Here is a 13,955-nt window from a genome sequence, read left to right as displayed (position 1 = left end):
GACAAATGGCCAGCAATTTGTTACCTTGCCGAAATGATGACGACCAAATGTGTGATAGAGCAGCTCGTATTCATGGACAGCCCAAAACAAATCCCATTCAAATAAAGTGATGTGGTAGGCCAACTCTTTTGTGCTCAATATTTCCAAGTCAATGTCCACACCCTCTGTGGGGCATTCCTGTTCTTGCAATGGCGTCTAAATCAAAGGGAATTAGTAAAAGCAAAATGTCTCTAACTCTGACCCTCTTACCAAAGCATCTAAATGATCCTTGACGGACACAAACAACCGGCCATTGAGCGTTAGTCCTGTGGGTATGCTAACATCATTATCCTTGAACACCGAGCGTTCGCCATTCGATTTTACTTCCACCAGATACAAGTCCTCTGGGCCACGATTCAATTGCAACTTGTCGGCGGCACAGGCTTTGATTAGCTCCGCCGTTGTATGCATGGGAAAGCGTAGAGTGCAGTAGGTGTGGTCGGCGCAATAGACCCGGAAAATGACTAGAAAATGAATGGAAAATAAAAACGCTCATCATTTGCATTTTCCTTTTTTCTCTCCTTTTTGCTATTGAGCACTTACTGTCGTCGTCGGGTCGTATCACCGTCTTTGAGGGTGTGGCATTGCCACTGAACAAACAAATCGGTTGTCCATTTGGCGGCAATTTCCACTTCTGACCCGCATTTTGATTACGATCCTCCTGATAGCGTGCCATTTGTGTCAACACATTATGCACAATGCTTGTCTCCTCATTTAGATCCACATCAGCCTCCACCTCGGCGGCCAAGTCCTCGATGAAATCGCACACACTTGGCTCCTCGAAAGCCGCATGACGCACGGCCATAACCCATTTTTGCATAAACTGTATGACGCGCTTTTTAAAGTTGATTATATACTCACGATCCTCGGGCGTTTGTGCCTCGTCATGGGCATCGCAATGGAAAGTGCACAGTCGGTTAAGGAGCGAAACCAATGCTATTACATTTTTAGGGCAAGAAAATGGGAAATGGTAATGGATTTTCAAACTCATCTCATGACCATGTCCAGCCTGCTTTAGCCTAGTTATTAAAACACATCACGTATGCGAATGCAGATTGTGAGATTAGTTTCGGACAGTTGGCCATCATTTCACCTACCACCTATCACAGGACTAAAGTTCAACTCGCTTCCACTGCATTACGAACTTCCCTTTTGTTTTGCTTTAACCCCTGCCCATAAATACCCTCTAAGCAATGTTAAGGAAAGGTTGTCCTTTTGGGTTTGGGTCCTAAATAGAGTTTATATAAAGCTTTTTGAAAATTGGCAAAAGTCAATAATAAAAATTGAAAGAGATTTAGTAGTTACATCCAAAATGAAAACTTCCCCCTAAAATGATTAAACTTTTCTCAAGAAAAGGACGGTAAAATATTAATAATATGATCACGAAAACAAGTTCTATTGTTTGCAATTTTTAACTAGACATAGTCACTATATAACTAAGCACAATCTTTCCTCTTGGTATGTAAAATAGGCATTAGTATTGATAAAACATTATCCTCGATACATTGTCCATACTCCATTGCTTAGCTCAAACTTGCAGCCTATTGCATAATTTAGGGGGGCTATTATACACATTTTTAGATACCTAAATCGATTTATGGTGTGTATTTTTGTAACCAAAAGCAATATTGTCTTGTCTTTATATAGAGTATAAATGCTTCAATCATCGTTTGGAGTAACACTCCTTTTTTTGGGAAATGTGGCTTTTGTTTCGACTAGAAGTTTAACAGTTGGTTGCTCGTTTCGACCAAAAAGTGAACGGAAGTGTTTGCTTGTTAGCATTTTCTGCCCTCACACTCAGGACATAGTTAAGTCTAGGCTTAAGGTGCCCCACGTGCATGTGTCTGTCCTGTGAGAGTGGGTGGGGAGTGGGGGGCGTGGTTGTGGTCATAGTCGTGGTCATGTGTGGTTTGCGTGCAGGCCCACACTTAAACTGTCATAGCGCCACCCAAAACAGGAAAGAAAAAAAAAAACAGAAAAGGACGCCCCCAGAGAAAACGTGACTCTTGGGCAAGAGTGAGACCTAAATGTGTTTCTTTGCATTTTTAAAGTGCCTTCGAAAGAGGTGGCAGGGAACACTCTTTCAAGTGGCAAGTTCTAAAACGTGGTTAAAATGCGAATGCTATTACAAATGGTTTTTGTCTATCTATGGCTAAATCCTTCACGTATAAGGATTCAATTAAAATCAGAAATCAGTAATCGTTTTTGTTTTGGAAAAGGATATTAATTGGCCAATTCGTCAACTAACTGCACCACTGGCATAAATACAATATGCGTGAGCAGAAAGTCATCCAGAAATGGATCCATGCCGCTGACAGTCTGTCCCAGACGTGTCTCGAGTAAGTGTTCCAACATTTTGGCCGGCGTTCCCGACATGACAGTATATCTATATATGCGTCATTAAAACACAAATTAAATTTTCACATTTCAATTAACTTTCGTTTCCTGTACTGACTTGAATGCTGAATGTTGCCCACGTTGTTTGGCCACACGTTCGAGTACTAAAACATCTTTGCCATGCTCCTGCAATCTTAATGTATTGGCCTCCACATCACGGAGAATGCGATTGAAATGCTCCTTATCCACGCGCAATAAATGGCAATTGTTCTCCTTTAAGACTATGGTAGCAGCTCTGTGGAAAAAAACGACAAATAAGGAAACCAAAAAATCAATCAATAATTATCCGAGAATTTGCCACATCGTTCGAAATTTTCTGCATAAGGCAAACTTTTAATGAACTTTTAATGAGGACGAAAATTTTGTGATTTTCACCGACTGAGTGAGGAAAACTACTTTAAATTGCTTCTCAAATCGAATCCAATTCGTTCGATCAACTTTTCTGTGTGCACAAGCAAATAAACGTATTTCATATTTTCATTTAACTGATTGCCAATTGAGCTGATTGGATGACCGATTTTATTTGCTTCTTGTTAATAACTTTCCTGTGATAATTTTTCATTTTTTTTTTTGTTTTTAATTAACCTTCATGGAAATATGCAAAGAAATGAATGAAGGACACTTTTCCACCCGGAAAACAAACCCCTTTGAACTATTTATATTCTAAAACTAATATTTTGTTTCAATTTTTCAATTGTTTGTTATTCTCTAAATGCCGAACAATGGCTTTGTTTGTTATCTTTCTTTGCCAGTTGTTGTTGTTTTGTATTCTTGTTGTGTCTTTGTCCAGTTGAAAAGTGGCTAAAGTCTGCACTTGTTGCCCCATTGTCAGAGCAGACATTATATTCTACAACCTATTGTCAGACAAGACGACAAGGCCAAAACCCCTCAACAAGAGAAATAAAAAATACAGAAAACACAATGGAAATTTAATATATACATTGCATGGAATAGTGTTTCCATTGAACAGCAAACTCCTTGTCTCCCCCACTCACCTGGGCGCATCATTAATCAAAGCTAATTTGCCAAAATCATCGCCAGTCTTCAGGGTGGCCACTGTTCCCTTGCCGTGTATCACAACGTCCACCGAGCCTTTGAGTAGAATGTACCAAGAGCGGCCCTCGTCTCCTTGATTGAATACTGTAAAATGTGAATGTTTGTGACGTTTTTGTTTATAAGTAAGTGTATGTATATTTAGAAAGGTTCATAATGGCGTTTATCAACAAGGATAAAAGTCTTTATAATTTTTTTCTCTTCGTTTATTGAGACATAATTAGCTGAAATTTCCAAACCATAAAAAAGGGTAAGAGCTTAATTAAAAAGTTCGTTTGGAAAACTTTTGTCATTAAACCAAGCAAAAAAGACACGAAACACGCCAAAAGTGATGACCAAATTGTGGGTTAAAATTACCAATTTCCTATCTACCCACACTTGGGTTTATCTTGTATACTCACATATTGTGCCCGCCTGGGCATGAGCCTCGAACACGATTATAGACGAGAGCTCTCGCTTGATGCTGGTCGATAGATGGGAGAGTGCAGCTATGTGGACAAGTTCCTCAAATACCAATTCCAATTCCTCGGATGTGCGCTCATGCGAACTGTGTAGATGTAAATAGAGAAAGAGAGGAACAGAGATGTGGAGAAAGGATTGTTTTAGGGCAAGACAAATGGACAAATATGCTAATTGCGAATGACCAAAGGATTTCAGGCACAAAAGCAGACTCAAGATATTTGCATAGACTGGCACAATTTGTGGTCAACAAATTGTTTTTACATATGTAGTTTGAGAATAGCAAAAAGAGAATCTAAATGTGGTTGGATAAATTTCACTTGAATTGGTTTCACCAATTGGTTTAATATTCTTCTTCTTCTTAGTTTTTTCCTATTTGGGGGTCAGGGCTTTGGGTTGAGTTTATTCTACTTACGGTTTGCGCAATATCATACGCAATGTGGCATCTGGGCCACGTTGAAAAAGTGCACTCAATCCCTCACGTATGTGCTCATTAGCCGCATTGAGATCCTCTGCCTGTGGTATGCCAACTGCTGCTGCTCCGCCCTCCTCATCCAAGCGAAATCGATACAGAAAACATTTATCCTTGAACGGTTGCTCCTTGTTGACTGTATGAGAGCGATGAAAATTTTAATCATTAAGTGAAAATCGTTTAAGTGCATAATTATGGCATTATTGCATCTTCCTCTCTCCCTCTGTCTATCTCTGTCAGTCTGCTTACCATGTGATAGAACGCCTTCTTCGAGTAAGGCCTGCCACATGCCAGCCGCCTGGGCACGTGTATGGACAATAGGCGATAGATTTACCAGCCAATCGACAAGCTCGGTACCTGGAGCACACTTGCGTATCAATTTACCAGATACCTTAAAAGGCAGGAGCGAAAAATTGTATTAATTGGAATTTACTTTTGAATTAGTTGCCCTCTAGTTACCTTACGATCCTTAAGACAACTTGAGTTATCGGCTACCAATAATGTTCGTAGAGCCCAGCCCATGCGGTTCATAGCAGGACTCGGCGTCTAAAAAAAAAGACCAAAAAAGAACACAAAACCAAATAAATATTATTCATGATGCCTTCGTTTGCGTTGATTTTATAATGAGCTCAAATCTGCCATTCATTGGCTGTCTCATAAATATCTAATAAATGCGTATTATGTAAGGTCCCTTGACAGTTCTTGAAGCAGCAAATTAACTCATTTGTCGTCGTCAATGTCAGGTAACCTATTTAATTTATGTGATTTATGTTTCTTCTCCTATACCCATTATACACACTGAATCAGGGAGTATATTTCATTCAAGCTAAAAATTAGTTGAATGTGTAGTCTACTTTTAGGAACTACGAAAACTCAAATATAAGACGTGTTCTACGTTTCGAATTTGGTTAATTTGTTTGTCCAATTGATTCGCTTTCAAACTGTTTCCTCTAAGGTCAGTGTATTACCTCAAAAATTAGTTCAATTAAGTTAATAATAAGGTTTGTTTAATGTATAAATGTTATGTAGAATAGGATTAAGATGGAGATTTTTTACTTTCAACAATTAGCAGGTTGAATAAGTTGACTTGTGGTTCCTAAAAGTATGCCAAGAAACTGCAAACGGTTAAGACATTAGCACTGTTCTTCAAAACTTGATAAAATTGTTATTAATTTTCCACACAGTCAATAGATATCAATTTATTGATATATTTTTTGAACCCACTTACCTCAGTGATAGGTGTGGCTGGGTTGGGATGATCGGGACTGAGTGGGCGTTTTGTTGGCGATGTGGCTGCTGCAGCGGCGGCTGATTGTACGCCAGGACCAAAACCTGTAACGAATAAAACAAACGGAAATTAATTTAATTACTTGTTTTTTTTATTTTTGGTTTCAGACTTACCATTCTTCAATTTGCAATTGGTGAAAATATCATTCATCAACTCTTTGTTTTTCTGGAAAATAGGAAATGCGGAAAATAATGCAAACATTTGTAGTCAGTGAATGTGTTGAATGTTGCGAATGCGTGTGGTATATTTATAAATGTAATTTTGATTAGAAATTGCAATTACATTGCTCATTTCGAATGCGGTCGAGTGTGGGCGTAAGGGTCGCCCACGCTCTAACCGACGCTGCCGCTTGACGACAGCGGAAGTGGCGCCACAGTCAGCAGTAATAGCAGCAGCAGCAGCAGCTGGAAGCAGCATTGGAGCTGGGGGAGATGCCAACAGCTGTCGCTGTTCCTGCCCGTCATGGTTATGGCTTCGATAACCCAGCAGCACACACAAGGTCGCATCATCGCTGGCCACAACCTGGGCAGACCAACGCTGACGTTGGCGCTCCTGCTTAGTTGGCTGATGCTTCTGCTCCTTGTGCTGCCGGCGACAAACATTTTGATGCTGGCTGGTGGCATTAGCCGCCATGTGGCCGGAACGGTGTACTAATTACTAAAGACACTTTTAGGGCACTTGTAAAACTTTCACTGCCAGCAAAACGAAGGTAGGTAAGCTCAGTCAAACGTTGCCCGACATACTGATAAGACCCCTAGACCCTCGGTCCCCTTCGAGCTTTGACTTTTTCTCTTTTTGCGTTTTCTTATCGCAAAAAAATAAACACAACAATGTATAGGGTAGTCAACGTTTAGAATATTTTATGAGTATTTAATTATATTTGTATAAATATACAAAAAGAAGCAACATACAATTCAAACTTTTTGTTAGCCTGACAACACTTGAAGTTCTCCCTGGCCTTGCATTCCCTTTCGTTTAGTAAGGGCATATCAGTGCCATTATGATGACTGCTCCATGAAGAAGAAAGCCCAATTGTAAGGCCTCTACAAGTAGAACCCTTCTTCAATTGAGAAGAAGTAAAGTGTCTTAAATTTTCACTATTTTAGATTCCTTAATAGATATAAACTAGCTACCTTAGTATACCCACAGAACCATGCTGAAAAGGAATGTCAGGGTATTTCTTAGTCAGTATTTTGAATAAATGTATAAAACTTTTTCTCACAGCCTTGGTTCTCTCTTTAGTCTCACTCATTCTCCCAGCGTTATGATAAGACTAATTAAACTCACTTTAGTTTTATCAAACTCACAGCAGGCCGAAACTGAGAGGGCCAATTAGCCATTTCGTTCGGAGAATGAGTGAGTGAGTGAATGATTGGAGTCTATGTACATATGTTTGTAGGGAGGGTGGGCCTTGGTATTTTGTTGTGATAATATAACTAATGGAATGAAATTGTCTTTGTTATTGTTGCTTTTGTTAAGCTTTAAATATTTCGATTCAATTTGTCATATTGATACAAAGAAAAGTACCTAAGACAAAAGAAAGTAAATAATGTGGCAAAGCTAATATTTGTTTAATTTTAGTTTTCATTTAAATGAAAATTAAGGCTTGAGGAGAACATTTAAAGAAATCAATGTATTGGCTTTTCACAATTACAACCAAATCTTTAAATAAATAATAAAGAAGTGGAAATTACAAAGTCGTTACTTTTTATATACACCTATAAAAAATGAATAATATTTGTTTTCTAACAAATAAAGTGAGAGTAATTTTAATGCTGCTTCTGAAAATCCTTAGTTAGTTTATATGTATGTTACTTGATACTTTGTTAGAGTTCTTGTTTAGTTAAAATTTTACTAAATTGTTGCACTAAAATTGGACTATTAACTTTGCCCAATAAAAGCAACAGGGAACAGGGAAAACTTATTTCCATTTAGTTTTGGTTGTAGGACTACTGTATTTAAATTGAAAAATGCCAACGTAACGTATACGTAATACTTGAACAAACTTTGTAATGCTTTTGCTAAAACTGAAAATTGAATTATTAAATTCATGTTTGGCTATACACACACATACATACATATGTAAATGTTAATACGAAATTGTTATTGATTGAATCGAGGTGAAGTAGTGCACCTTAATATTTCCTCTCTAGTTGGTTGCGCACTTAAATTTAAAGTTCTCTATGACCCTCCCCAGATGCGAAATCAGCTCATTTCACTTGGGAATATTGTGTTTGTGTTGCTATGGTTATTGTTGTTCAATGGGTTCACATCTGCATCTTGCATTTCGTGCTTAAATAAATAACCGCACGGCCATGGACACGCAACTGTGCATGCCACTGGGCAATTGCCTTGCCACCCTGCCACCCTACCACACACCTGCCCCTGCCGACTACGAGCAAATCCTCAATTTGAATTCTATTATTTATGGCCTGCATATTATGTATACCACATGGTTGCCGACTCCTATTATTATGATTGTATTTAACAAAAACGCCCCGAAAAGCGAATTAAGTGCAAACATTTTGTAATCAAATGGCATTGAAATCGAAACCGAATTCAGATTGCCAAATCTACCAGCAAATAGTAATTCGTATTGAACTCTAACGAAGAGCAACAACATTCAATGCAATTGAATTACAAGTATTGCCACATTTTGTGTTGCCACAGAGCAGATTTGAGCGGGAGGAGGGCTTCATCCATGGAGTTTAATTTCCGCCAAAAGCTTCCTGAAAATGTGGTAATTGAAATGTGTCGAAAAATGTTCGATTGTCCGGGTATAATTGGGCAATGCGAGCTATAGAATTTTCCTGTTAATTAACTGACATTTTATCTAACAAACAATTATCCCTTACAGGCAATTCTCAAATCATGCTGATGTCGTATCATATGCGAGTGGTATTATGTATCAGTACATAGTATTAGGGTTTTATTTTTAAATTTTCAGTCGTGGGTGGAGGAACCTCAGTAGTCATCCTTTTACTAAACTGATTTTATCGCATTTACGCAACAGCAACAGCAACTTGGGTTGAAAATATTCCCTGAAGTTGACATTTTTATGGTATTGCTTGCAGTTTGCCAGCTTCTTAGCTTGCGAGAACTTCCACTTCCACATTCAATTTCACTTCATTGTTGCACATTGCGTATACGTGATATATGGGCACCAACAACGACGACAACGATGACTCCTCCGTGCGGTAGCTACTTTGTTATATGTAGGGACCCCATACACCCCCTATCCATCCTCTAAAGCCCTGAACTCTTGCCCATGTATGGCTTTCCTCTTCGGTCGCTCGCAGAGGATGTGTGTTGCCTTTTGGGTTAGCCAATGTTGCCATAATGTTGCAAAATTGTAAGTAAGTATATGCCCCAATTTGAGGTAACCTTTTTGTGTAACAGAAAAGGTAAATATACATTCCTCTTTCAATGTATCAGTGCGTATGTGTGCGTATGTGTGTTTGTGCATGGTTTATACCTTTTGTGCGTGTCAGACAAGACGAAGATTGAGGAGGGAGAAAGTTATTTTTTTTTGTAATTCTTTCCCATTGAGTTTTGCATTTGAAAGGCACTGGGGGAAATTGGAAAACCACGAATATCTTCCTTTCATATATGTGTATTTGGAATTTCTCCGAATTTTCCATTCTGTTGTGCAGCATGCTGTGTGTGTATTTTAGCCCTCAAAGTTTGTCAAACATTTGGTGTTTGCCATGTTTCGTATGATGGCTAAAAACTTTGTTTTCACCACCCACAAGTTCACAAAACTTTGTGGCTTACCATTTCATTTGGCTTGAAAGCCGATCTAATGCAAATATAATGGATACTGATTAAGTATGATTTGTTTTGGGTTGCCTGAAATTGAAATGCTTGAGCAATAATAATCCATCTATCTATTCAATATGATCCATCTATTTGGCTCTAATTAATTAATACTTTTCACTTGGCCGTTCCTTTCATTCTCCTTTCTGGCTGAATGCTTCGTTATGTCTCCTAAGCATGCCACAATAAGCGATGCATTTCGATAAGCCCTGTCATTACAATTTAATTCCATTTCAGTTAACGTATCGCCAAAACTATGTAGTTAACCATCTTAAGCAACAATAAAAGCGCCAACAGACGTAATGGCAACTTATATTAAATTTAGCCTTTTAGCCATTTTGTAGGATCAAAACGATTAGCACATGTTCGGAAGCTCCACTCGGCCAAGAAGTTCATTAGGACTAAAAGCTGTTAGCTAGGATACCAACTGAGCCGAACAGCTCAGGCACCGGAGACATCATTAAATGTTAATTGAAATTTTAATTAAATATTTTGACAATGACGCAAATACCGCAAATAGTTAGGATTTGTCGATTTTCTCAAGCCACACCAAGACAATGACGGCGAAAATTGCCAAGGGTATTTAATGGCTAACGAACAGGAGATTCGGATGTATTCAAGGACTTGTTTGAAATTCAATAGACTAGAAAATTGTTGTTTGACATAAAAATGAAAATATATAATGAAAATGCAAACGTTTAAAATTTAAGACGAAACGTTAATGCAATTAAACGAACCTTGAAATTTTAAAACAACTTTATTAATGAAATAATAATATAAATTTTTAAAAAACTAGTTAAAAAAATTTTATTTTGAAATGATTTTTGAATTCTAAAAAGCCAAGCTTGATTTTCTCAGGGTATTTGGACTAACATATATTTTATTAAATTACAAAACTCTTTTTTATTTCAAAATTGTTATGTTTTAAAGACAATTAATATAAATATATAAATATAAGCTGTAGAAACTAGGCAAATATTGTTAATTAAACATTTGTTAAAGTTGTTAAAGTTGAGTTTTCAAAAAATATATTTCTGGTAAACTCTATAAACGGAAACTTAAGATTTTTTAAAAGGATCTGTTATCAAGAACTTCTTTAAAATATTTCCAACTAAAATAATGAAAATACAGAAATATGCTAAAGATTTCTTCTTGAAGTAGTCCTATATACATAAATTAATGAAAACTTGGAAAGTAAGAGAAGAATATTTCAAAACTTTTCCATTCTATGTACATGCATATTTGTGAATGTTGGTCGAAATGCAATTTGAGGTCATAGTCTTCTCATGGATATAGGATATACAATAGGTATCGTTGATTGATAACTATGCTGAATTATGTCCTTAAGTCTATATGAAGCAATATCCTTCTTAATAGGTTTAAAAGTTTTTAAGCCCAAAATTAACGACATATGAATAACTGCCATAAAACTTAGCTCTTTACTTTGGCTTGGGTATTTTTAGGGTAGCGCAAAGTCAACATATTAAGGCCTGATTAGAGTACTCATTTGGAATACTGTTTGCCTTGCAATACTCATTCTACTATTAAGGGTATTCGAAAAGTCGATGTGTCGATTTCAGTTGAACATTTTGTGCTCTTAACTTACCTCCCAAATGAGTCGAAAATCCTGCTGTTCGACTCTAAGCAGTTCGCATGTTGTTTTCGTCACCACGGTGCTATCGCGTGGCAGGTCGTGTAAAATTGATTCGCCAAATGTGGCACCCACGCCAAGATTACACAAAGTAACGGCACTCTGAAAGAAAGAAGACGACAGATAAAACGAGAAAGATATTAGCGAGAGAGGAAAAATGTTGAGAAGAAGCTGCAAAAACCGTCGTTTGGGTTTAGTGGCTGGTAGATTAAACATTATTCTTGCCCCCAACCACACTCTGCCCTACTCCGCCCGCTGTGTGAGTGTGTTTACTTTGGTGTCTTGGCCCAAGTCACCACCTGCAGCACCCCGCTCCCAGTCCACCCCTTGCCGTTCCTAAGTAGTTGGGTTTTGTTTGTGTATCTCACAATTAGCGCAAATTGCTGAAATGTGCCACAAAATGTAAGTTTGCTCGTCAGGTAAGTTTACTTACAACATTGTTTAAACCGCTTCATTTGCGAAAAAGGGGAAATCAATGGAAAGGAAAACCGGAAATGCAAATCGCAATAAAAGACCACTAGGCACAACAAAAGCAAATAGTACCTAGTAAAACAAAACCACAAAGGCATTGCAATGACATTTTCAATTACTCGAGTCGTTTTGTGGTTTGTTTTCCCAGACTCGGAGCCAGTCGGAGACTGAAGTGCGACAGCTGACAGTATCCAGCATCCAGCTTCTTGGGCCTCGTTCCAAGTAAAACTTTTTTAAGCCCAGAGCCCTCCAGCATGTAATTGGCTTAACAAGACTCATACTCACGAGTGTGGGGGAGGGGGCGACAACGAAAAACCATAGCATTAGGTGATGTCGAGTATGTAGTATGCTTTTACCGTTATGTGTGGCACAGTTGGGAGGTGACGTAGACGAGAGACCATAAAACATTATTTAATTAATGCTTACTGTATAATTGCAACAACTTTTTGGTTTATTTCCCTCTTTTGCTTCTCTTTTGGTTTTCTTTTCTTTCTACTTTTGCGCTTGTAATTTACTCTGCTCTGTTGATTTATGGCGGCTTTTGTTTTTGACAAGCGCTTCAAGAACTTTTCTTCTTCATCTATTTTCACTTTGTCAGCTGTTGGCATTAAATGGCGGTTCTCGATGGGTGCCCAACATCAGCCCATGAGACCAATATATACATACATAAAGGCTATACAACAAAGTACTAGAGTGCATTGAGTAAGGTGAACTCAAAAAATCACTCCCAAAATAAATGAATCGTTTTTTTTTTTTATTCTTATTAAACCACTACTATAATTATGAACAGGCACTTTTAGGTCTATTATCCAAAAGTCATAAAAAAAATTAGAAAAACCAAAGGAAATGAAAAGGAATCTAATAATTAATCTCTTGTTTGTACCCTAATCTTTGAAATATTTGAAATAAAAATTTAATTTTTTATGTTTAACATGTCGAAAAATTAATTTAAATTTTTTAAGGTGATGCGCTACTATATTTTTGAACACAGCTGTACATATATGTATAATAACCAAACGCCTATTTAATTTAAAATGCGAAGTTTGCCAAAGCGTTTCATTTAAGCTTCTTGCCACTTGTCCCACCTACAGATACATCTCCATTTCGATGATGATATTGTGGGCGACACTTTTAACTGCCATTGCGGAATTTAAATTCAGTACTCAAAATTAATTGAAAGTCCATAGTCTACTTTTTATGTATTTTCTAAAGACTTAAAACATTTGCCATCATGAGTTGTAATTGGAAATCAAATAATTTTCTTTTCATTTGTGGGATAAGCAAGAGAACATATACATATATATAGCATATCCCCTCAACTTCTTTTGAATTGTTTATTCAATTCATAAGTACGTTTCTAGATGTACGATACACATTGTCTATCTACATCATTAAATTAGTTGTTATATAGTCAACACCAATTCCCAATTGAATTTATATCAACATCCGGACGTGACAATGTTTGTATAGTCGTTCGGACTTCTCCTGCTGACGTGACCAAATCATCTTGGAGAATAGGTCAGAGAATATACACAAGTTAGTTTTATATTTGGTCAAAATATATTGTGCGAAGTAATACAGTGATTGGGATTGCCAAGGACATTCTGACCAATTGGGGGTGAAAATGCCCCACGAAATACATTTTAGCTAAATGCATTTTAATCGTATGCATCGGATTATCAGAAAACGTTACTATAGATGAATAAGATGTCCAATCAAGCAATAAGTTTGATAAATAATCCCATAATGTCAGCCTTTCAAAAAAAGGTTTATACCTTTCGTCTCTTTCCCTTCCCATTGAAAATGCCTTATACTTAAAAATATGTAAAGCTGTTTTAAATAACACACATAAAATTTGCTTTTGTGAGAAATATTCAAATGTTTCTTTCCTTTGTTTATACAGTTAATTAAGGGAACTAACTTAGTCATCTCAGTGACTTTAATATTCCATGTATGCAAAAGAAACAAATAACTTTTTTAAAAAATAAGATTAATTGGATAAAAAATTCTTTATAGCTTAATGTTGTATATTCTTGGACCTGTCACATATATTTTGGCGACCTTGATATACCAATACATTTGCTTGGTTGCATGGTATAAAGATTGTGCTTGAAATATTCTTGCTGCTGTGGACAGGACCTTCCCCAAGGCAAACGTTTAACGTTTATTTAAAAATTTTAAGTGGAACGCAAATTGAAGGTACCCGGAAATTACTTTAATTATCTTTGGCATAAATTTCATACTTATTTACGTACTCTGACTATAAGTACAATAAGTAAAGGTAATAAAGTGTTTTTAAATAATTAAAA

At 37.1% G+C, this 13,955-nt stretch overlaps 1 protein-coding gene across 5 annotated transcripts in view; it reads right to left on the bottom strand.

The window, feature by feature from the left end:
• The window catches only part of Epac (Exchange protein directly activated by cAMP), a 52,299-nt gene that overhangs the window by 3,606 nt on the left and 34,738 nt on the right, over positions 1-13,955 (bottom strand). For 4 of the 5 annotated variants that reach the window (XM_068290125.1, XM_068290123.1, XM_068290128.1 and 1 more), the window contains 13 exons: positions 11,131-11,277; positions 5,822-5,873; positions 5,649-5,752; positions 4,880-4,966; positions 4,670-4,811; positions 4,364-4,556; positions 3,891-4,036; positions 3,432-3,576; positions 2,495-2,671; positions 2,264-2,425; positions 583-944; positions 250-503; positions 25-195 (listed from right to left, as the gene is read on the bottom strand). In XM_068290125.1, the coding sequence (XP_068146226.1) occupies positions 25-195; positions 250-503; positions 583-944; positions 2,264-2,425; positions 2,495-2,671; positions 3,432-3,576; positions 3,891-4,036; positions 4,364-4,556; positions 4,670-4,811; positions 4,880-4,966; positions 5,649-5,752; positions 5,822-5,873; positions 11,131-11,277 (2,142 nt within the window). Of the gene's footprint in view, positions 1-24; positions 196-249; positions 504-582; positions 945-2,263; positions 2,426-2,494; positions 2,672-3,431; positions 3,577-3,890; positions 4,037-4,363; positions 4,557-4,669; positions 4,812-4,879; positions 4,967-5,648; positions 5,753-5,821; positions 5,874-5,990; positions 6,267-11,130; positions 11,278-13,955 lie in introns of those variants that run through there. The other variant, XM_068290126.1, reaches the window with a different exon arrangement.

Source organism: Drosophila tropicalis, unplaced genomic scaffold (assembly GCF_018151085.1).
Source record: "Drosophila tropicalis isolate 14030-0801.00 unplaced genomic scaffold, ASM1815108v1 contig_593, whole genome shotgun sequence".
NCBI lineage: Eukaryota > Metazoa > Arthropoda > Insecta > Diptera > Drosophilidae > Drosophila > Drosophila tropicalis.
Note: the sequence above shows the minus strand (reverse complement) of the source record. Positions and strands in the feature narration are given on the sequence as shown.